Source organism: Camelina sativa, chromosome 13, assembly GCF_030686135.1.
Source record: "Camelina sativa cultivar CO46 ecotype springtype chromosome 13, ASM3068613v1".
In the NCBI taxonomy this organism is placed as follows: Eukaryota; Viridiplantae; Streptophyta; class Magnoliopsida; order Brassicales; family Brassicaceae; genus Camelina; species Camelina sativa.
Genome location: NC_141892.1, coordinates 11,429,756 through 11,454,324, shown reverse-complemented (window position 1 = coordinate 11,454,324; position 24,569 = coordinate 11,429,756). Strand labels below are relative to the sequence as shown.

The window sequence follows — 24,569 nt, the reverse complement described above, 5'->3', positions numbered from 1 at the left end:
TAATTAGTTGAAAAAAACGTAATTCAAGGACGAATAGAAAAAAAAGGTAATTCAAGGATGCGCATATATCAAATATTTTGTAATGTTGTTAGGTTCGAATTATTATTATTATTTTTTTGAGTTTAAGATCATTATTCAATACTTTCATTAACAAAATACAAAAATATAAAGAAAAGCTTATAATTTCATGTAAAAATAATGGACAAAACATATCGTGACTTGGCATTGGGTTAACATAACTCTTCACAAATGTTTTAGCCGTCTTTTAACAATTGTTCAATTTATAGTGGAATGAACATTAGACTTGTAAAACGTATTAAATTGGTATTTGATCATTCTTTCTAAACATAAGTTTTGTTTATTTCCCACTGAATTCTAAAGATAAGAGTTAATTTATATCATATCAGAAAGCTGATTTAACATTTAATCAGATTTTGGTTTGTTCATTACTCGATAGATTAATTCTAAAAAGGTAGCTTTTAAAAAGTCAACAAACTACGTATGTCTATTTTATGACTTACAACAATTAAATAGGCTTGGCCATTTGTAGAACGACTTTGTAGACCAACAAGTTGTGTACATCATTATTATATTTTTACGACTTCTAAGTTCTAAAATGATGATAATGTAAGTTACTAGTATTATATTCTAGTGATTATTTTTTTCAACTACCATATTTATCATAAGTTGAAATATAGATTTTATATTGGTTATGATTGGCACTAATAGTCACAGTCAGAGACTTATAAATGAAAATTTGTTCTGTTTTATAGTCAATAGGTTTTTTTTCTTCATGATGTCAAATACATAAAATGCGAAAATACATATAAAGATGTCAAAAGCAACGACGACGATATGGGGCCGATCACTTGTATTTGTATCTTCCTTATCTTTTTCGATAACGTTGTTCGGTGGACCTGATGAAAATGAAATGAAACTCCTCTCGGCTTTTCTAAATTTTCCAACAAATCCATACAGAAAGATCATCGCCGGTCGAATTAAATTAGTAGAATACGTGGTTCCTCTCTAAAGCAACTAAGCAAGGCATATCACTTATTTTCCAAACAACATAGGGACAAGTAAGTAACCTATGATTACAACTCTTTTAGTCCTTTCACCAGTTGGACATTATATGCGTAGATTAAGATAGCTATAGATTCATAGATATAGGCAGCTGTTATTACAACCGACCGCATAATAATCAATTAGATATCACACTTTTAGGTGTGCTTCGTGTGAATATACAAAGTCGGCCACAACTAGGTATCTATGGAGTTGAATAAAACGAGTTTTCTCCCACGTTAAGTAACAAAACATTGATGGGAATGATACCAGAAGCAACCCTTCCTATAAGCGGTGAAGGCCACATTAACCATCAATGAGAATATATAATGTAAATGCAATATTCAAAAAAAAAAAAAAAAAAAAACTATTAATTCAGACATCCCGAACATGATTTGCATTAAACTGAGGCAGATCGGCCAACTCATATCTTTCATCACCAACATATTCGGCGGGAATGACTTATTAACCAAGTGGCCAACGGTTCACCCGTTTTTGGATATGATAAACTTGTTTATCCCCGGTCATGTAGTCCTATCAAACCTCTTTCACCTTGCAAATTGAAAAAAAAAAACAAAAGAAGTGATCTTAACTCTTTGTCATAATGTTTTCAATATACAAGTATCTTTTCTCAAAAAATTTATTTCCACAACTCCAACCTCTTTTTGTCCGTTATCCTTTTGAACAAATTAATTAATTCAATGTTCTTCCGGCATTTTTTTTTCTTTAGTACTTTCTCCTTTAAGATCATATCTTCATTTTCCTGTCTTTGTTTCTCGTGCTAGTTATATATTGTTTTCGTTATGATTTAAGCATTAACTAATGTTGTAGTTACTTCCCCAACACTGAATGATTCTCTCGAAGCTATTTTGAATCCACGAACATAAGATGTCCTCAACATGTACCTTCATACTCACGCAAAAGTAAAACTGATCAAAGAAGTATTTTTATTGAACTAACAATAAGAATATGCCATATTCGAATTTGAACTCAAGATGTTTTAAAAAAAAAACTAACACAAAACATAGGAATAATACTCTGGTCCTTTATATTGTCATTTGGTTAGAAGATATCGTGAATGACATTTCTGATAGGACCTTACGATTATTTTGTAATGAGAAGGTAACGTTTCTACATCCAGTATAACAAATCATCACAAACAAAATGATACTATCTTAAGTATAAATAAGTAGGTTCTACAACGGTTATTTATACTATTTACAAAGAATCGATTAAACTGCATTAACGTTATTTTATCGACTTGACGACACACACAATCCTCTAAGCAACAAAATTTTCGTCCCTCCGATAAATTTTAGAATCCATTGGCTGGACCTTCAAAACTGTCGGAGAATGTCCTTTTCAGCTTAGTCATTGTCATCTGTAGGCCTTGAGGCCCAACAAAAGAGACTCATTTTACTAAACATGTCCGTTTCGGGACGAATTATGTAACCGATCAAAATACCTATTCCCGAGTTTCCTAATTAACACATCCCAATATTTTCATATACTACAAATTTTAGAGCCAGAATGTAATAATATACAAGAAGATAAAGATGAAACTACGGGCTCGTCAGGTAATTTGGTTCTGCATGGCACCATTGGACCATGTGTGATTGTCCAAATTTGTTCTTCTTGGATTTATTCATGGAACTGTCTGACTTTTCTTCATTCATTCAGAATATTTTTTTTCTGTGTGGATACAAAAATCCGTTCCCTGTGCAAAGAAAGAAAAACGATATGACAGAGCCTTAGTTGAGTTGAGTTCAAGCTTAAACCGGTCCAGATAATTCTAGTTCTAAACCAAACTCAATTTCGTGGTTGAGTAGCCGGTATATATATATATTTTTTTTATATGATAACTAGATATGATCCGGACTTTTACCACCCGTATGATTATAGGGTGAGTGCAGTCGTCGAGTAGTCCATTCACCGGGGTTTTAAATGAGCATAAAGCGTGACACCATTTCGGCTGGACAAATAGAGTGATTTTGTAAATTTCGTGCTTGAGAGAAATTGATCCTTAACATCATGTATGATGTATCTATAAGGCAACTCCTCCTCAATAGCAATGCACTATACTACCACCGCTTGGTTAGAATTTGCTTTGTTAAGGCTAAGGGTAAGTAAGTAATTAAGAGATGTAGGTGTATCTCTTCTCACGTGTTAGAGTTTGTTAAAACGGACTTGTCTCTTTTATTTCTTAATAAGAGCGGAGATTAAGCTCGATGTATGGTAATGAATCTGTAGTCAACTCTTGTAACTCTGAAAGACCAATTAGATCAATCAGATTTCATAATCGGTTTCGACTTAAGGAGATCTTAGCTTGTTCTTGATTCGATTGGTTTTGTCGATTAGTCTAAAGGAGTTCTCGGTTATTTGGTGTTTCGACCGCAAGAAATTATGTTCGACCATATTTGAAAAAACACGTGAACTCTTTGGTTATGAAAGCAACATCTATGACGTGTTTTTTTTTTTCTTATAATGTTTTTCTTCTAATAATCTCATTCGTTGTCTAGTGTCCACCAGTTTGAGGCCTAACAAAGAGAACCATTATTGGATGCTTTATTTAACGTTACATGCTACATTTTGTTAGTTACTGTCATATTAGTATTAGGCATAGCGATGTATTCATATAGTGATCCAATAAACATTCTTATAGTAATCTTTGCTTTTAGTGTCACCATCATCCTACTCAGCAACTGTCTTCTTTTAAAAGTTATATTTGTTTTGTTCTGTTTAAATGTCTTGTTAGCAACTTTTAAATAAATAGAATGATTGTTCTAACTTTTAGGTAACCCAACTTTGACATTATAATATTAATTCATTTTTCTTGTGAATATAACCAAATCTTCCCACAGATCTCAAATATCATCTTTTCCTTTTCTTTGTTTTTTTGATTTTCCTTTACTCTATACTTTATACGGTTGTTGGGTGTCTACCTGAAATCCGTTGATGTAAAGTCTAAAAATCTTAGATACAGTACTATGTGGAAAAGATGTACATTAGCTGTTTTTACTAGACACAACATTTACTAACAATAACATGAAAAACAGTTGAAGACACTAAATTCAAGAAGGATTTCTTTGCATTTTAGTATATTTTTAAACTTTAATTAGAAATAATAGTACAAATACTATTTAAAAAAAGAAAGAGTCATGTTTTAACATATGTGTAATACACATGGTGTGAGATAGGATAGAGAGTGGGGTAATGTTGAAATGAGCTAAATTACAAATAAGGGCATAGTGCTTTTTGTTTAGTTTTTTAATTAACAGTTTAACACCCTCTCTATTCTCCGTCTCTCACTTTTTATGGCATTTTTTTATTTGTCTTCTTTCATTATTTCTTTATTTGAGAAAATATATAAAACAACAGTTAGTTAGAAAAATTGAAATAAAGAAATTACCCCATTCTACTAATTAGTGATACACTCTCCTAATTACGAAGTTACCGACTAGAAGATGGAGAGAGCACTATAAAAAATTCTTCCGCTCAAAGAAGAACAAGAAAAGTGGTGTCCCCTTTATCGAGGTACTGTAGCGGTTGAATTGTATAAATTATAATAATTAGTAAAAAATAAATTAGTTTAGTTAGAAAATGAAAAAATTTGAAATAATAAATTATTATTTAATTCAGAATATGAAATATGAACATAGTTAAATGAAAATTATTAAAAATGCAAAAAATTAGTTTTGTCGTAGAGATAATAGATTAGGATAGTAAACTATCATAAATTATAAAATAAAATCGAATTAAATAAATTATTGTCATATAACTTTTTTTATTAAAAAAATTCATGAAAGTATTATATGAACTATATTTTTCTTTCTTTTGTTGGAGAAAAATAATCAAATGTCAAAACAAAGAATAAAATGCCAAAATAAAATTTTTGCAACTTTTACATATGTAAATCACCAAACGTTGGTTTCTTCACGTGGTTGAACTTGGTGTTTGCAACCACCAATACTAAGGTTTAACCACCTTCTCCAACCAAGATTTTCAATCGCCTTCTGCAACCGCTTTGTTGATTGGTGACTATTAGAGCGGTTCGTTGGCAAACTATATTTTTTTTTTGTCAAACATTTGCAAACTATGTATATAAGTGACACCAATCAAACTCTGTATATATTTAATTATATATGTACACTTAATAACGTGTACAAATTATATATATACAATTAATAAGGTGTAAATATATAAAATTTGAAAAATATTTAACATTAACAAATAAAATCATCAAACAAAATGCATGTAAAATGTAGAGATAAAAACATAGATATTTTTGTGCTTGAAAAAAACTTTAAGAAAAAAATTATGTTACCAAATATTTGAATATAACAAGATAGGAGGGAATGTGATTGCAAAAAAAAAAAAAATTAAAAAAAAATAAAAAATATTTTTTTTTGGTTTTCTCTCACACATAACAAATGGAATACCCTTTTGTAACTAACCATTTTCCCTAATATTTATATCTCACAACTAATCTATCTCACGAAGGGGACAATACTTTGGTTCACCCACCTCTTTATTCACCTCTTTATAAGATAAGGAAACAAAATTTGTATATATTATTGTAAAATAAAAAATCCAAACTGCTCTTTTATAAACCAAACCGATATAGAATTCTGTTCTAATTATAAAATCTAAACTCTAATCGTCTCATTTGTAAATCTAAACTGATATATAATTTTGTTAAACTGTAAAATCTAACCCCTAACCACCTCATTTGTAAACCCAAACCATCGTATAATTTCGTTCAAATTGTAAAATCTAAACCCTAACAACATCATTTGTAAACTCAAACCGACATATAATTTCATTGTAATTGTAAAATCTAAACTCTAATCACCTCATTTGTAAACCCAAACCGACTTATAATTTCGTTCTAATTGTAAAATCCAAACCCTAATTCTCATTTATAAACTCAAACCGATATATAACCTCGTTTAATTATAAAATTTAAATCAAACTAATATTTAACTTTTCTTAATTAAAAGTATACATAATTTATTTACTTAATTTGTTTTATTTTTTAACTTAATTTTAATTTAGTTTTAAATACAATATTAGATAGAAGATTCTGATTGGTTGAGAGGAGAGGAGGTGTAAGGGATGAACCTAATTATTTTTCCACAAGGGGTCCTATTGACTATTTCTCATATTTTGAATAGTATATGTACTCATTTTCCAATTAAGTTTGAGAAATGCACTATTTTGCCAAAAATCTCATTCAAGAATCAAGAAAAAGAATCTCAAAGCTTGAGCGACAAGTCAAGCTTATGTTGCTCTTCATGATTAGTAGTACTTAACAATCTCCGTCTCCGCACCATTGTTCAAGAGCCGGCGTCCCTTCTAGAATCCTTCCTATGTTGCTTGATGATCTACCGATGTTATTGGACAGTGAAGGATCCATCATCATTCTTTGATGGTGATGATGATGAAGATTCTCAGTTGTAGGCAATTTACCTATGGCTGGTTGTTGATCAAACGGAAGTCTTGACCAGTTGAGCTGACCATAGTGACCACCAAATCCGTTATATGAACTTACCTTATGGCTCATCGAATGAGCTTGAATCCCTAATGACCTGTTGTTGTATTGTCCATGGAAAGGAAGTGGAGAGAAACCGTAAGGATGTCCAAAATCTGAGGCTGATGCTGCCAGACGTTGTCCTCTCTTTGCCAACGTGCGCTCTCTCTTGTGTGCGTTTTGGTGACCACCAAGCGCTTGTGAGCTATAGAAAGTTCTTTGACAGTAGTTGCATGAGAAAAGCTTTTGTTCTGTGGATGTAGTTCCCTTAACGTTACTGGTTGTGTCTATGCAGTCAATGAGATTGAGTTCTTTATTGAGCTGTTCTTTACTAGAATCACGAACGTCTCTTTCTTCGTCTTTGGTTCTCTGTTCTAGGCTCTGTTGGTTTAGAGAATCTTCATTTGGAAAAGTTTCGGAGGAAGAAACTATGGAAGCGTCCATGAGAGCTAAAAAGGGAACAGATTTTTGTAGGTGATGATTTCTTATCTCTATCTCTTTCTATTATTAATAGGCTAATAGCTATGGAAGAGGTTTTATATCAGTGAATGGGAGCAGAAGTAGATGGTATTAGAAAGGAATAGACAAAGAAAACAAGACCCTACACTAGAACAATTCTTTAGGTTTTTGTAATAAGTGGACCAACGTACGATAATGAGAGCGATAGGTAGGTTTGGTTTGCTGTCACACCCTTCTCACGAAACACTTTAAAGCTAGTTGATTGGAACTACACCTTCTTAATACCTCTCTCTATCTCAATATATATATATATATATATATATATATATATATATATATCTATATATAATAGGACCATTTCCTCGTTACGTTGCTTCCTCCTTCAATAACCCAATCAATTCATTAATAGGAGGTATTCAATCAAAATTTCAGTATGAAATTGGTTTTTGAATTTTGATTTTTGTTTTCGATTTATATAAGTCAAGAGAACTTGTTCGGATTTTAATCAATGCTTTAATTTGCAAATGAATCTAGGGTTTAGTTTGGTGCTTTTTTATGTCTGAGAGATTGGTTTGAATTCGTATTAACTTTTATGGATATAAAAAAGTGAATCCATTTAAACCATATATTAAACTATAGTTCAGTTTTCAGATATTTATGTCTATCAGTAATGAATACTCTTACATACATTTTTGAAATGTCATAACTCATCAAGCCAAAACGTGTATATCTTGTTGATTAAACAACCTTATGAATATGATCAACAAAGATTATTTAAATTTGTGTTGGAAGTTGAATCCCCTACATATATATAATGATCATGAATTCATGCTGTTTGTTTTTGTTGAAGATGATAAATTGGTAAACTTAATAATTGAGTTTGTGCAGTTTCCACTTTATTTATATATGAGAACCTTTTCTTTTAGGAAGAGAAAAAGCTAGGAGTTAAGGGATACAAAAGAAAAAACAACTGAAAACGAAGCAGTTTCTCAAAATAGTTAAATTGAAAAGGAAGAGTACTGTTAATGGACCATCCAAAAAATTTCAGGCCAGTTTAGTCTAATTTTTGTAACTCCACGAGGTAAGTGACCATTTCTGTCTCCTACTCTCCTTTGGCTTCTCGTGTGGGTCTCTCCTTCATCTGTTCCTTCCTTTGTCTTCTATTGAGACTAGAGCAAAGCTCAAACTAATTACAGAGTTAATAACAAACCACTTGGTTAGAAGTTAGAGCATATACCTTACTTACTTTATTTTTCCTCTTCTTCCTCTTTGACTTTGCCTCAAATATATTTTATTTAGTTGACCGTCTAATTATTAATTTGTGGGTCTAATAAAAAATTCATCTATGGAAGTATCTACACTCATAGAACAACTTGTAAACCACTCAAATTAAAGTCGTAACACACTTACATATGCAATGATAGAGGATGGGAGTACATATATCTATCGATTTTGTTTCGTATCTTAGTGAGAAATTGTTGACCATGTTTATGACTTGAAGAATAGTATTAAAAGATAAACCTTTTAAATTTGTGTAAATCTTAAAGGAAACCACGATCTTCTTCTTTATCGTCTAAAGAGTTTTGTGGATTTGTCAAAATGTATTTTGGTTTCCCACTTAATTTCATCGTGATATACAAACTAAGGTTGCATGACAAAAGTCGTTTTCTTCAACCACTTGAAACTTTTCTTTTCGAAAGCCACGTCGGCGCAAGATCAAACCCACTTGAGCGTCGAGTAAACGTGTTTCTTTCTCAACATCTTCAATAGTATAATTCCTAACAATCTAACCACTTTAACATTTCCAACGTTTAACTTATAAACTTATTTCGCACATATAGCAGCCAAGTCTAATTTACTTTACCTAGTTATGAAATAGAAATATCTAATAATGGTTTAAACTTTAAACTTTGTATATTTGTCGTATGGGATTGCTACCTAGTTATTGGTCCAACGTTTACATATGGCCGACACAGAAATGGGAAAGCTGATTCAGAATTACATATTATCTTCGTTAGAAAAAAGCTAAGTGACTCTAATCAAATGGTTAACGTTACCTATACGATTAATTTTTCTATCAAGATTTAATTCTAGTAAATTATGTTATTTGCATAATAAAAATTGAATTATAGGTTGGACATTATCTATCTAAATGATGTAAAAACTAATTGTTTTTATAAATTATGTTATAATTAATATATATTTGTTGGGATTGTTTATGAATTTTATCTCCGTTTACCGTGTATTTGGGCATCGCCTTATTGAGTATAAGGAATTTTAATTTTATATCGTATACTTTTAGGATTCAATTGTTATTGTTTTATGGATTCTTAAATTTTCTTAGTAAATCCATTGTTATTCACTTATTGTTTTGTAGCTTTTACATTCCATTTAAAATCTTTTGTTAATTTTCTTGTCAATAATTTTGTAATTTTATTATAATCTAGTGTTATTGGAACACATATTTTTTAAGAAATTTTCACAAATCACACCAAAAAAACATTTTCTCTCATGAATTGACAAAGTCAATCTCACTTTTCACACAATAGCCACCCTAAAAAAAGAGACAAAAATACCCTGTAACTAGAAAATTATAGTTTGGTGTCATTACTCAAAGGTGTCCTGTTCGGTTAATTAAAAAATAAAAATAAAAATTGAAAGTTATCTTAAGTGTTTGGTTCTTCTTCCTTCACATAAAAAATAAACTGAGAGAACAATAGTAAGAAATTCCGATGAAACAAAATTGTGTTTAGCACTCCAGGAAGAAGAAGAAGAGGAAGAGAAATATTTTGATTTGCTGTGTAGAACTCCGGCGAGGAGAAAAAAAGAAAAATGATTCTGATTTGCTTCATTGATTTTTCCAAACACTTTAAAAACTAAAAAAATTTAGATTTTTGAATTTAAAATATGCTACTATATGTTAGATTTACCAGGTTTAGGTGTAAATTACATTAAACTGTAAAGAAAAACAAGGTTCAAGAGGAGCTGTGAACATGGCAGCAATATTAGGGTTGCAAAAGATACCAATGTTGAAGAAGAGTGTAAAAATACAATTTTATCCTCTATTAAAAACAGTTTTATGGACGTACACATTAAACAAAAGAACATAATGGACGTACACCAAACTATTACGTACATTAAACAAAATATTATGTACGCCAAACTATTATGTGTATAATTCCGGCGTGTTTGGATGTGTTAGAAGATTTAATGAGTTTGGGTGTGTATAATTCCAGCGATAAGAAGAAGTAGAGGAAAATTTCAGTGAGTTTTGGTGTGTAGAACTCCGGTGAGAAGAAGGGGAGGAAATTTTTGATGTGTATGGGTGTGTAGAACTCTGGCGAGAAGAAGAAAAAGAGAAAATTTCTGGTGAACAACAACGACAATATTAGCTAGGGTTGTAGAAGAAGATATGTTGAAGATGACTACAAAATTACAATAATGTCCTTCATTTAAACGGATTTGTGGACGTACACTATGCAAAAGAATGTTATGTAGGTACACCAAACTGCAACATACACTAAATAAAAGAACGTTATGTACGTACACCAAACTGCAACATACATAGTTTATATTTTTTTACACCTCTATAACTATGTTCAACGATGGGTTTGACACCTCTATAACTATGTTCAACGGTGAGTTTATTTGTAATTGTGAGAATATGTTATTGCTTCAGTTATACATATCTTTATGTGTGATTGTTTCACTTCTCTCCCTAATTAGTCTCAAACAATATTGAATGACATAGTTCGTTTTATGATGATTGCCATCGCATTTCTCACATAAGTACATGATTTGAATGTTACATTAAAATAATTGCTGTACATACATGTTTTGAATGTTTTGTTTGTAAACAACTTGTGTGTTCATATTTACGTATACGTTCATATGAACGTACACATATATATGTACGTACATTAAAATAACTTGTGACCACTAGTGAGGTATTGTAGGACATGATTTCAAATGTCAATGTAGTTGTCGACATTGTTGATTTTTTTTATGTTTCATTAGTTAGCTTCAAACCTGCAATTGGGGTACGATTGCCGGTGAAAATGCAAGCATTTCTCTCATGGCAAATTGTATAAACCGCTGCTTAAACCGCAATAAGCTTCAAGGGGGTTATTTTTGGTTCATTAGAAGGGGATCTCAGACAAAGAAGGAACTGATCCTAAGTGTTGAAATCTATGTGAAAATGTAATTGCAATTTGTAATCATAAGTGCAAGAATGGAAGAGAAAAAATGTATGTGAGATAGAAAAGTTTGAAATAAAATTTAAATTTAGAATGTAATATTGCACTAAGTAGTATATATTTAGTGTAAAATGTGGCGTATATCGTATATATGTATTTAGTATAGTGATGTAGGGTATGTGTACAACATTATGTAATATTATATACACTTCCTACTTATATATGTTTTTTTTGTAGAAACACTCCATCCTTGTATTTTCATATATATATACAATCTTGCACAAAAATTATTACCATGTACGTACTAATTATTACCATATCCGTACACATAATTATACAAATCATTTTAATATTTACGTACACAAAAGTATAAATTTATTACCATTTACGTACACATAACACATATGCACATGTTAATGTTAATCTCGAATCATTTTTAACGGTACGATTCAAATTAAAAAAAAAAGTTATGAAAATGGGTCTTAAATGATAGAGAAAAATGAATTGTAATTAAAAGTACAAATATAAAAAATAGTTATAACGCTAGAAAGAGAAAAAATGTGAAAATAAAAGAGGTTGAAGAAATAATAATAAATTTATATTATCTAATATTTCATATTTTTTATTTATATTTTTTTTGTAGCTGATGAAAAAAACTAACTACCCATAAATAATTACTGTATCATCTAGTTTAGTTATATGGATATTTTGGTATAAAAAATACCTTGTGGCTATTCTATGAAATTTGTGTTTGACTTTGCGAGAAGATGAATAAAAAACATGAACAATTGCTATTCTATGTAATTTACCCTATTTTTTACTATTTTTTTTTTGTTAAAAGGTTTTCTTATAGATAATAAAGTATTACATAAGGAGTCGTTAATACAAAAGAAAGAGGGAGAAATCTAGATTACAGAAGATAAAAAGAGATTTATAATAAAGAAAGGAAAGATCAAGTCTCAAAGAGGAAGGGAACAAGACAAGAAAATGCTACAAGAGATTATAAAATCTCAGATTTCTCACGGAGGAGCAAAGGAGGAGGTCTGGGGCCCTGTCCAGCAATGGAGTAATGGAGCTCGCCTCGAATTTTGAAAGACTAAACTTTGGGCTCTATTCCTGACCGCACTTAAGACTTTATGAAAAACTGATTGGGAAGACAAAGTGGTGCCACAATGGTACCTGGGATTTCTCTCTCTCCAGATTTCATAAATACACGCTTGCCATCCCTGAAGCAAGGCTAGAGAAATGTCTTTGTTTGAAGAAACAGATGGTAGTCATTCCATAATCTGATTCCATGAGATAGGAGGGACTATAATCAACAACTTTGATACCATCTTTTTCCACATATCTACTGAGAAGTGACAATTGAAGAACAAGTGGTCTCTAGTTTCATCTTCAACTCCACAAAGAAGACAAATCGTGCCCACATCGCAATCCCATTGAGAAATTCTATCCATAGTTGGATTACGGTTCAGAACAAATAACCAAACAGAAAAGCATGTTTTGGAATTCTGGCCTTGTGCCACACCAAAGAGGACCAAGTAACCAAAGATTTTTTATCCCTAATATGATTCCAAACATGACGAGAACAAAACGATGTCTGAACCCGCTCATCAAGCAACCAAACTGCAGTATCATTATAAGCCGAAGGACAAATAGTTGTGATATGGGTATAGAGTAGGATTTGTTTTTCTGACCTTGCAAGAGAGAGATTCCAACCTGTGGGAGTAAGCTGATCCTTGACTGTAGCAAACAGAGGAATGCCAAGAAGCATTGGCCCGTTATTACCAAATAATTGAATAAGTGGTCCGAGCGGAGTCCATGGATCCCACCAGAAAAGAGTATTTTCACCATTTACAATTTGAATCCTGAGAAGAGACCATGCCTTTGGTCTTAACTTCAGAAGATTGCGGAACATCCAAGAGTACCTGTAGTTCCGTACATTTAGAGCCCAGAAAGAAGCGTGAGAAATATATTTACTCCTCACCCAAGCCACCCATAAAGAACCAGCTTTAAAGTACAACATCCAAATGAGTTTTAGACCGCATGTTTCATTCCAAGCTGTTAAGTTTCTCAAACCTAAACCACCTTCTTGCTTAGTGGTAGAGATGTTTAACCAAGCCACTTTTGCCCCTTTTGCTGTTTGAACTGATCCATGCCAGAAAAACGCACTACAAAGAGTATTTATGCGTCGAATGACCTGCTTTAGGAGAAAAAAAGCTGAACTTCAAAAACCAAAGATCCCAGAAATGACAGAAGATAGAAGTGTATACTTTCCCGCTAAGCTTAAGTAACGATGAGTCCAACTATTAAGCTTCTTTCTAATTTGTGCTAGTAGAGGATCAAAATCAGCTACGGTTTACTATTCATTGAAATATAACTGAACGTTTTCAATAAATAGGTTTTCAATACACAGAACTGATCTCTACAAAATTTAATAAATAGGTTTTTGTATATGCAATAAATGTTAGATCAATGAATAATGTGAAATTGTGAATTGTCAAAGTTTATTATGGATTATGTTAGCTTTATGAGTATTATAATTTTCCACGTATAATATTATATGATATAGTTTACATCAATCATGGTCAAAAGATACAGAACATTGGATCTTACTTTAAATAGATGGTGACATGTAGCGAATCATAATTTCCCTTGTATGTAAATATTTGATTTGTCTTTCAATTATTTAAATTTAATTCTCACAGATTCTTTCAAACCAGCTGTAAATTTTTTTTCTATTTTTTATCTGAAATATATATATATATATATATATATGTGGTAAGTCTCATGTAGTAAAGGTTCTAAACAGTAACTCGGTTTTTGGGACCTTATTATAATCTACTAATATTTTACAAGATTAGCCAAATTTACTCAATTCAATAAAGTGACAAGTTACACATTTGCAATGATTATTTCTATAAGTGGAATTGTTTTATTAGTAAAAAATTTAAAAAGTAACTAACCCAAAATTATACACTTGCATAAATCAATAACTCTTTGGAATTTTGCAACAAAAAAAAAGTAAACACTCCCTGGAATTGTTTATGACGAATTGATTGTTTTGAATTTGATGAGAGATTGATGAATTGATTTGATGTGATGTAGTGCATGTCTCATTTGCATTGATAAATAGTTTATTTTTTTTGAAAAACGATTAGTTCAAAAGAATCAATGTAAAAGAATATTGTTTTGATAAATAGTTTATTTGTTGTTGGTTGTCTACATAAAAAAGTTGTAAATAACATAATTAAATAGTTTTGAGTCAAAAAATATTAATTCGGAACATTTGACCCAATTTCCAAAAAAAAAATATAAATCATGATGATTAGTCTGGATTTTCTGAATTACTATATGTTAACTTATTTTAAATTATACTACTACTATTAAAATATGTTAATTTATTTTGTTTCTGAAAAAGTAATGAGAAAACTGACTGGGAGATAACAACAGGAAACACACCCACACATATAACTCCAAAATGTAGACAGTTGTCTAGTCACATATACAACCAAATCTACTTTTGGTAGATTTTATGTCTCATCCAAAATTTTGAAGCAAATGTCTTTCAAACCATACATATTTTCTCTTCAGATCTAATATATTCAAGTACAGTATCTAAAAACTAGGAGAAAAAAATGTTTCCGCAAAATAATGCATGTTACTAGTATCTAATAAATTTCTTAATTAGGATTGAATAAGGTAAAATGTTAAACTAAGTGAAAATGATAAAGAGAACACATGGAAACGGGTTGGCATGAAAAAAGAGAGTCAACTGAATGCTAAAATTGGATTATCCTGACCGTGCACTGCCGATAGTAATGGCTGCTTTACCGCGACGTATGCGTAGGCCATCTGAACTAGGAGGTTGTGACAAAACAATAGGTCAATCAGATACACAAATTTATTGGATCATACAAGATGAATCAATCTTATTCGGTGCTTAATTAGATCGCTGTCGTGTCACTCTTCAAAATTATAACATTTTTTTTAATTGTTTTTACTGCGAAAAAAGATTAAAGATCCATGTTTAAATGTCGTTAGAATAGATCAACCGGTAGGAAAAACCGGTTCGAACTGTCTACGGTTCTACCATAACATCTGATCATAGGCAAAAGATATGATGGCTAATGAAAACGACCGTCTATAAACTGAAATATGAGAAAGCCAAAATCATTTAAATCCAAAGTTTTTTTGCAATTGACAGAGAGAGAGAAGAACAATATTACGGGAGTAAAAATGGCAATTGTGGGCTAATCCTACATGGCAATATACTCCCACGTGGAAGATAAGTAATTCCTGTGGATTGGACACATATGGCGATACATACGCAGGAGTAGTTCATTCAAAGAATCTCAACATCTTTGGGATTTAAAAATCTTTGGAGATAACTATTCTACTTCTTCTGATCTACAACATCTTGGAAGAATGCTAAGCCAGTAATATCTGATACCATCGTTTTGATCAGCTTGCGGGTTTAGAGATTGCTCCTGCAGCAAACAACAAATTCCTCCGAGAAAACTGCACCAACGTAAAACCCGAGTTATATAGTGTAGGCTTGATCAACGAGCTTTGCAATCCTAGGGGTTAGAGGAAAAGTTTCTATACGATGGACACACCCTAAAACTTTGGTTCTAATCAATATCTGGTCACTAAATACCGGAATGAGTTTATTTACTAACAAGCACAACGTGACAGACTTAGCAGGGAATCCAACAATGAGAAAAATCTCAATAATGTTTTGAGAATGGTGGAACTAATTCTAGTAAAGAAAGCATAACTTACTCGGAGAGCATGAACTGGTGTGGACTTGGTGGGGAAAGTCCTGAGTGAGCGCAATCTGTTCGAGCTCACATTCCTGATACAATAAATAATTTTTTAACAAAACAATCTACTTCAAAAATAGCAATGATACAACTTTGGAAGAAGCATACTCACTTTTCCTCGGCCTTTGTTGATTTAGTACTTGAGGTGACGTCCCACAGTTTCACTGTGCAGTCTGCAGATCCAGAGGCCAGAAGAGAGCCCTCACCGCTGAAACAGAAAAACAGGTTAGTCAGAAATTCTAGTAGTTCTTGAGTGATCGGAATTTCGGTTTCACTATTCCAAGCAAGCAGACTTGACCAACCAAAGCCAGTCATTCCATTAACGACTCAACAGATATTAGCGCTCTACAACTTTCCCCAACCCATGACAAGAACTCCTCCGTAAAAGTTAACATAAGAGTGTGTGTGGCTATGTAAAAATATACCAGTCCAGTAGTAAGTTGAACCAATAGACATAGAAATAGCCACACCTCACAACTCTAGTACAAAACCCTGAACTACCTTTAAACAATGTTGTCCTAGAACAAACTCAGATATTATAAGCTATCAGCCAAAACAAATACTTCGCTGACAAGGGATCATAGTACGTTTTCTTTGGATTTCACAAACTCAAACAAAACTGAACGATCAAAGAATACTGATTGCTTCTTGTCTCGATCTCTCACCTGTAAGCGAGACTCCAGACACATGAGTTATGGCCCATGAGAGGTGTGATGCAGCGAACTGTTGATAGGTCCCACATCATTATGGTGCCATCTTCATCACCGGATGCCATATATCTCCCATCTGGAGACATTGCCAATGATAAAACCATACTCCTGTGCCCAATGAATATCCGGACACATTCCCCTGTTTGCACGTCCCAGAGTCTAACTGTCTTATCACTAGAGCCGGTTGCAATGTAGTTACAATTGGGATGCCACTGTACACACTGAAATCAAATTCATTTGGTAAGTACAACGAAAGTCATGTCAATGTACATCCAAAGGGAAATTAATATATGCTAATCATCTTTATTAATGTCAATCCTAATAATCCATCATAAGCTCATGAATTCAGGTGGACTGGCTAACAACCTTTGGATCAACTATAAACTCGATGACTTATAAGTTATTACTGCCAATGTTACGTAAAATCAAAGTGGCAACTATTTTAAGTCAATAAAGAATCCAATGTGTTAGCTAAAGCATTTTAAACTGTGGTAAATTTAACTCCAATTGCATACCAAAACGCTTTGAATTTTATCCATGCATGAGTTAACCACTCAAGTCTCAAATGGTCACTTTAATTTTTTAACCTTTGCAAATTAAAACCCAAACTATGAAGGTGATGGAGAGACTTACATCGACATCGGATAGATGCCCTGCCATTATTCGGAGAGGTTGTATTCGATCCATTGACCAAATCCGTGCAGTACGATCATGAGAACAGCTTGCAAAGTAATGCCCAAAAGGGCTAAACTGCACCATGAAACGAGTATATAACATGTCTGTCCACCATACATTGCAATTTAAGTAAGAAAAACATGTAAAATTGAACAGTTATACCTGGACATCCCATACAGGGTAATTATGACCCTTGTAGCACACAAGATTGGCATTTAATTGTGTGCTCCAGAGTCGTACTGCACATATGAAAACATGAATTGTAACTAAGAGATTCCAAACTAATGAGAAAGTATATGGATATGTAGAAGGACGGACATATACATACTTGTTGTATCTGCTGAAGAAGACAAAACAAAATCTCCTGGAGGACTAAAAGTGGCCGAGTAAACAGGCCCTGAGTGACCCAGTAATAATGTATAGTTTCTTCTGCCATTTGGTGCTATGGTTGGATCATTTGTATCATTTTCACCCTGCAAAGCACCTGGAACCAAACAAGTTAGAGTCTATTACTTCTGGTGGAAACACAAACGAGAATCATGCAAAATTAACAAGGGACGTGTATGAGAGAAAATCATTTTTGATTGTAGATGTCAATAATATGTTCCCACAATGAATGCTATCATAAAAATTATTGTTTCAGAGTAAAAACATACCACTGCCAGTTTGTCCTATCTTAGCCATGTCCCAGACCTGAACACCATGATTGTAACTTAGGCATCATTTAAGAGAGGAAGAAAACGAGAAAGGGAAACGTATCCCAACCATCCAAGACATACATACCTTTATTGATGAATCTGAGAACCCACCAGCAACCAGAGATCCATCATGAGATATAGATGCACAGTTTAAACTGGGGAACAATAACAGAGTGAGTACAAGTTGCAAATAAATAATACAAACTAGGAGGAGAGGTGGACATTACCCGTTATGAGTATTAACAAATGTATAAAAGCTGACAGATGGCATTGCAACACTACTCAACTGCACACGGTTTCTCAGGTCTTCAAGGATAGATTGCTCTACATCTGTAGACCTGACAGAGAAAAAAAGGAGATGGACAAAATTAATTAATGTTAAAGTTGGTTGCGTCTTTGAGAGCAACTATATTCATTTCTCCTAATCAACCATGCATCACCAACATAAATCACATGTTCATTCCTTTTTTCATCACATCCTAACACAAAAAATGGGTAAGGGATTCGAAAGTACATTACTGGCAAGGCAAGTTCTGGTTTTACACGTGGCGTCGGTGGCACTGTGCTGGTCTCCAGACGTGCAACCTTTGCTGTTGCATTTCCCGCTTTGTCTTTCTTTAACTTTTTTATTGAAGAGCCTTGCTTTCCAGTTTCAGTGGATCTTTTCTGAACACAGTAAATATACAAGTAAATATGGGTTTCTAGTTTAAAAAATTACTGATCTAAGTTGAAGTTACGTATCACCTTACTATCATCCGCATCGTCTTTACTTTCTCCTTGTCCCTTCTCAGAATCAGACAGTAGACCTCCAGTCTTCTCAAGGCGATCTTCTAGCGAGTCTTCAAGCAACTGTTAAAAAAAAAAACTATTTAGCTAACGAATATGCAAATCTATCATCTTCCCAGGAATGACGCATCAACATGTATCAACTCCGGAAAAAAAAAAAGCTTTAGGTAAACACGTACTCCCCACTGTATTTCTTTTTGATTGATGTGATTAGCTGTGTCTTGAAAACTCCCAACAATGGTGACAGCCTCTATGTCATCGGATGAGGAAGTAGGCTGTCCCGAGTAGACTGCAACAAATTACCCATGATCAATCAGTGGATTGAATCTTCTACTCAGATATATGCTACATGCTATGCTAATGCATATATATGAGAAAGAAACACATATACCTTGGAAATTGATGTGCTCGTTTATAATACCAAGCATTAAAGTTGATTCTGTCCTATGTAGATACTGAAGTAACAGATCATATGAATACTGCAACATTCAGCAAGCATATTAGACGTCTGCAGTCACGGAATTCAGTTAATCATAACTAGTCATTTTTCACTTAAGTCTACCTGACAAATTTTGATGTTGACCTTGCTTTTTCTAAGAGAACGAGCAAACTCCATCTCCTGATAAGAACAAAGGTCATAAAGAAAGTCGATAAGTAAAAAAAAAAACTAATTTCGTTCTCAACATAGTACGACTATAATATAATGCTAGCTTTAAAACCTCTAGATGAGATGGAGCAAGAACGCCTTCCAGTTTCTGAAGATCCCGTAAGTGTACCATTTCATGATCTTTGCGGAAGCTATTAAAGAAGGCTCTTGCTGGAAACAAGTAAAGTATATCCCATAGTGGCATAAGTCACTTGCTACAAAAATCTGATACCTAAGCTAGAAACTAAAACTCAGAACATCTAATTAGAATATCGAGAAGTACCCTCTTGAGTGTGCCCTTTTCCCACCAGATCCATGTAACAATGAATAAACACAGGATACATCACTCGGAGCAATTCATGCTACAAATAAAAACGCACCTTGTCAGTTTCATTAAGCTCCATAACAAAATGTCTCTACACAAAACAGCCAAAGGAGAAAAAAAAAAAAAAACCCACCTTATATAAATCCAGTGAATTATAAGCCCATGACCTTAGTTTGCTGTAACACTCACGGTACCGAGTTGGATCATCTTCTTGTCTGGAAACCCAAATGAATCACAATTTAATAACCATTTTCTCTACAGAACCAATTACATGAAATCGAAACACAGCAATTAAAAAAAAAAAAACCCTAATTTCTTTACAACTAGAATCAGAAACCTCACTGGGACGTATTCAGAAAACTTAAATTTGACAGACAAATTGATACAAAGGTTCACACAACAGCCTCACCCAGAAATTGTGTTATATCAATTCGTCGATGCTCAGAAACGTTTCAGCTGTCATAACTTACCTTACGGTTTCAAATTTCACAAAAACAAAATTCCCCCAAATTGTAAAACATAAACCAGAGAGAGAGAGAGAGAGAGATTACTGGGAAAAGGAGCGAATGAGCTTGGTGAGCTCAGGATCGTTATGGTAGTCGATAGGACTCAAACTGCTACCATTGTTCTGGTGATGAAAGTCTTCCAGGTCTTTCGCAGCGCTACTGAAGCCTTTCTTCTTCAAGTAACCTACAACGAACTCGTTGATTTGCTCTGGATCCATTCTTCTTCCTCCCTCTCTCTCGATTCAACTCGCTCTGACTCTCTCTCTCTCTCTTTCACTCTCTCTCTCTCTCGTTAAGTTATGTGGTCTGATATATACGGCGGAGCGTTTTGAGTTTTTTATGGCCTTATCGAAAATGGGCCTGTTTCAATGGGCTCATTGTGGCCCAAATAATGTTTATATATCTGATTAAAAAATTTGGTTATAATTTCAAATTATCCTTATATGTGACTTTTGAGTGCAATTTTTACCTTTTTGAAGGGACAATAGATATAACTAAATTAATTAGGTTATTTTTCAGGTTTTCTTTGTTTCACTATGTATAGTTAATTCATTACAAATTAGAGACTAGTTTGGCGATCCTTATAAAAAATTGTGGTTAATTACCGCTCTAATAGTATTGGCCAATAAGAAATTACCGCTCTAATTAAATATCAATATTTTTAATGAAACTTTATGAAAAAAAATTCTTATTGGCCAATACTATAACACACTTCAAAAACTTTACATTTTGACTATAAAAAGATAAAAAAAAAAAAAAATTAAGTCCATTAGATAAGAACGGGGATAAGCTCAAGTGGAACTTTCTTAGGTCCATATGATTCTTCAAGATCAACATCTTCTGCCTCCATTCCTACGGGAAGTTTCCAATCAAAGCGGTAAAGAAGATTGATAAGAGTCAAGTGTACCAAAGCCATACCCATTTCAATGCCAGGGCACATTCTCCTTCCGCTACCAAACGGCAACAACTCAAAGTTTAAACCTCTATAGTCCATCGGGCTGTCCAAAAACCTCTCCGGGATGAAAGCTTCTGGATCTTTCCAAACGTTTGGATTCCTATGAACAGCCCATATGTTGACATGGATCCATGTTTTTTCTGGAATGTCATAACCTCCGATCTTTAAATCTTTTGAGGCCTCTCTTGGAATTAGAAGTGGCACAAGCGGTGTTAGCCTAAACGTTTCTTTAATCACCATTTTTAGATACTCGAGTCGTTCTATATCTTCTTCTACAAATATCGTCTTTGTTTTTTATCACGTCTCTTACCTCGGCTTGCACTTTCTTCAAAACTCTTGGGTTTGCAATTAAATGTGTCATCACCCATGTCATAGTTTGTGCAGAAGAGTCTATTCCAGCGTTGAGAATGTTCTGTAATAATCAAAGTCACAAGATTTTAAAACACATGTGAAGAGTGAAGCTATAGAATGAGAGGTTCACATTACTTACCAGAAGTATTCCTTTGGTGTGGTTTCGCGTAAGTTGAATCTCCCCAAGTCCAATCTCTCCTCTTTCCATCTTAAGGAGCAAGTCAATGATATCATTCTTAATACTCTCATCTTCTAGGTGACGCTTTATAGTTTGTTCAAAAAATGTGTCCATTGCCTTAAAAATCTTCTCACATCTGCTATGTAACCCCGTTATCCTATCGATGATTTTACCAATAATCGGAAAGTAATCTGCTGCTGCGAAACTCCCCACCACCTCCATGGTTCCTTGAATGACTTCCTCATACGTAATTTCAAATTTGCTTCCTTTAAGAATGAAACCAAATCCAATTCTACAAATAATACTTCCTGATAGTTTCATTAACTTCTTGTACAAGTTAACCGGTTTCTCCAATAAAGCAGATTGTTTGATGAAATCAACGAAGGAAGCAACTTCTTCTTCTCTTATATGTTGAAACGATTTTACCCTTTTTACTGTGTAGAGTTCAACAACCGTCATCTTTCTTACTTCCCTCCAGTATTTACTATATGGAGAAAAGCCGAGATCTTTTAAATCGTATGTAAGTCTTGCAGGATAAGTCATATAAGGTCGCGAACAACATTCTACGTCAAATGTTTTTAAGACTTCCTTCACTGTCTCAGCTGTAGATGCCACAACAGTAGACACGCTTGCAAACTTAAGAGACATTAGAGGCCCATATTTTTCGGATAATTTGAACATGGAATGATGATGTTTTGATCCCAATTGGTGCAAGTTGCCAATTATAGGAAGTCTCCGTGGTCCAGGAGGTAGATTCTTCTTATTCGTTCTCTTGTTCTTTACAATGAATATGGATGAAAGGAAGACGAATGCAATAAAGCTATACCAATACCACAAACTCATTTTGCTGCCTACACAAAAATGAATAGCTTAATTTATTTGACTATTTTAAAAGAAATATAAATAGCATGATGAGTGGATCATATAACACAAAGAAAAAAGAGAAGTATGTTTAAAGTTTGCTTAGAGAAAATTGGATTTTAAAGACAATTACCAACAACAACAACAAGAAAAAAACTCTAGTCTTGTTTGCAAAAAATAAATAAAAAAGAAGAAGCTTTAGTCTTGAAGTTTTTGTAATAAATGACCCCCATAGACGAAAAATATTGAGAGATATATGTGCATATATGTAATATTCATATTCTCTAAGTCTAAATGTAAGTATTAAGTTTAATTGTATACGTATGTATATAAGGGCTTTAGCCTCCGATTAATACAAGCAAGAAAACCTTTTCCACCAAACTAGTTTTCTTGACAAAAAATATAGAACCCCATAAACTTAACCGCGAAAGCATCATCACTCTGTTCTAATGAAGATTCCTAAATTTCTTTACACGATGAAAGTACATGCATCATTCGAATAGGTAAATAAACACATATTGAACATCATAGATAGAGAGACACCGAGATCGGTAGGATTACCTTTAAGTCTTATGGTTTGTGCCGAAGAGATGGATAGAGGGAGAGATATAAATTACTATAACTATATGATATAGGAACCCAGATGAGGGAACCCACATGGATAGATGGAAATAGGCAAATGGTTGATAATACTATTCTGCCTATTTGTTGGATGATAGATGGAACGCAGCGAAGAGATGGTGAATAGATAAATAGTTGAAAATACTGTTCTGTCTATTCGGTAGCAGTGGAAGATGAAGAGATAGATGGGTGGATTGAAGGACGCCACACAGATCTGTGAAAGGATCTATGATAAGTCAAATCTCAGTCTTTAAGGAATCACACACAAGAAGAAGGAGAAAAGGGAGGTTGCTTCTATCTCAGAAGAAAACCTAAGAAAACTCTTATTTTATTTCATAAAAACTTGAAAGGTTACAATGCTGAGAAGGGACCTTATATAACGATCCAGCAGCGGGGGACCTTCTAGGGTCGAAATTATTACAAATAAAAGGACTAAACTTGCAAATATAACAGACTCAATTTTAGGACCTAAATAAAATAAAAGACTCAATAAAGACCCAACGGTCGATTCCTGCAAAACAAGAAAAGAACCATCATTTATTATTTGAATTCAAACACTTACCTTGGTCATAGCTCTCATGCACGCTCCAGCCCTTCATTGATTGCTTCGGAAATGATGAAAAGAACGGGTTCTTTAATTCCTTGTAGAACTGGCAGAAATGATGCTTTTGGAGTCTTCTCTTTGGAATCTTCTAGCTCAATGAGAGTAATCAGACTTTCAATGGACTTGTTGAATTGTTCCCTCAAGGTCCTTGCTCCCAACCTTGTCATAGGTTTGTGTACCATTGTTGGCAGAACGGGTTCTTCAGGAAATGGTAGAACGGGTTCTTTAGGAACTAGAAAAACGGGTTCTTCTGGAAGTTGAATATTGATGTCCTCATCATTCCCTCCCTCTTGAGAAAGTTCGTCTGTAGAACTATTTCATCTGCATGGAAAGGAGATAAATCAGCAACATTAAAGGTTGGAGAAATGTTCAAATCATCTGGTAGCTCAATCTTGTAGGCGTTGTCATTGATTTTCTCTAAGACCCGAAATGGTCCATCTCCTCTTTGTGACAGCTTGGAATTTCTTTCCTTGGGGAATCTTTCTTTTCTCATGTGTAACCAGACCCAATCTCCAGGTTCAAACGTCAGCTCCTTTCGGTGCTTATCCGCATGCTCTTTGTTCTTTGCGCTTTTCTTCTC

The 24,569-nt window shown here is 33.4% G+C and overlaps 1 protein-coding gene and 2 pseudogenes across 2 annotated transcripts; all 3 read right to left on the bottom strand.

Moving 5' to 3' along the window:
- Positions 1 to 6,224: 6,224 nt before the first annotated feature.
- On the bottom strand, positions 6,225 to 7,171 carry LOC104736533 (zinc finger protein 3 pseudogene; annotated as a pseudogene).
- An 8,252-nt stretch (positions 7,172 to 15,423) lies between these two features.
- LOC104736532 (transcription initiation factor TFIID subunit 5) lies at positions 15,424 to 20,730 on the bottom strand. 2 transcript variants are annotated; one of them, XR_015578052.1, is made up of 19 exons: positions 20,465 to 20,730; positions 20,047 to 20,128; positions 19,872 to 19,950; positions 19,662 to 19,759; positions 19,505 to 19,561; positions 19,334 to 19,421; positions 19,122 to 19,231; positions 18,901 to 19,005; positions 18,671 to 18,822; positions 18,384 to 18,494; positions 18,242 to 18,311; positions 18,115 to 18,151; positions 17,787 to 17,942; positions 17,621 to 17,697; positions 17,417 to 17,528; positions 16,739 to 17,004; positions 16,186 to 16,281; positions 16,033 to 16,105; positions 15,424 to 15,768 (listed from the first exon to the last, which is right to left on the bottom strand). XR_015578052.1 is itself a non-coding variant. In XM_010456533.3 (19 exons), exons 1-19 carry the CDS (start codon positions 20,635 to 20,637, stop codon positions 15,712 to 15,714), a joined length of 2,004 nt encoding a protein of 667 aa, XP_010454835.2. In that variant the 5' UTR covers positions 20,638 to 20,730; the 3' UTR covers positions 15,424 to 15,711. The 2 variants fall into 2 exon arrangements, 1 of the variants encoding a protein (XP_010454835.2); XM_010456533.3 differs by having other exon boundaries at positions 17,417 to 17,533.
- Positions 20,731 to 21,188: 458 nt separating this feature from the next.
- LOC104738175 (cytochrome P450 71B11 pseudogene) lies at positions 21,189 to 22,749 on the bottom strand (annotated as a pseudogene).
- Positions 22,750 to 24,569: the final 1,820 nt, after the last annotated feature.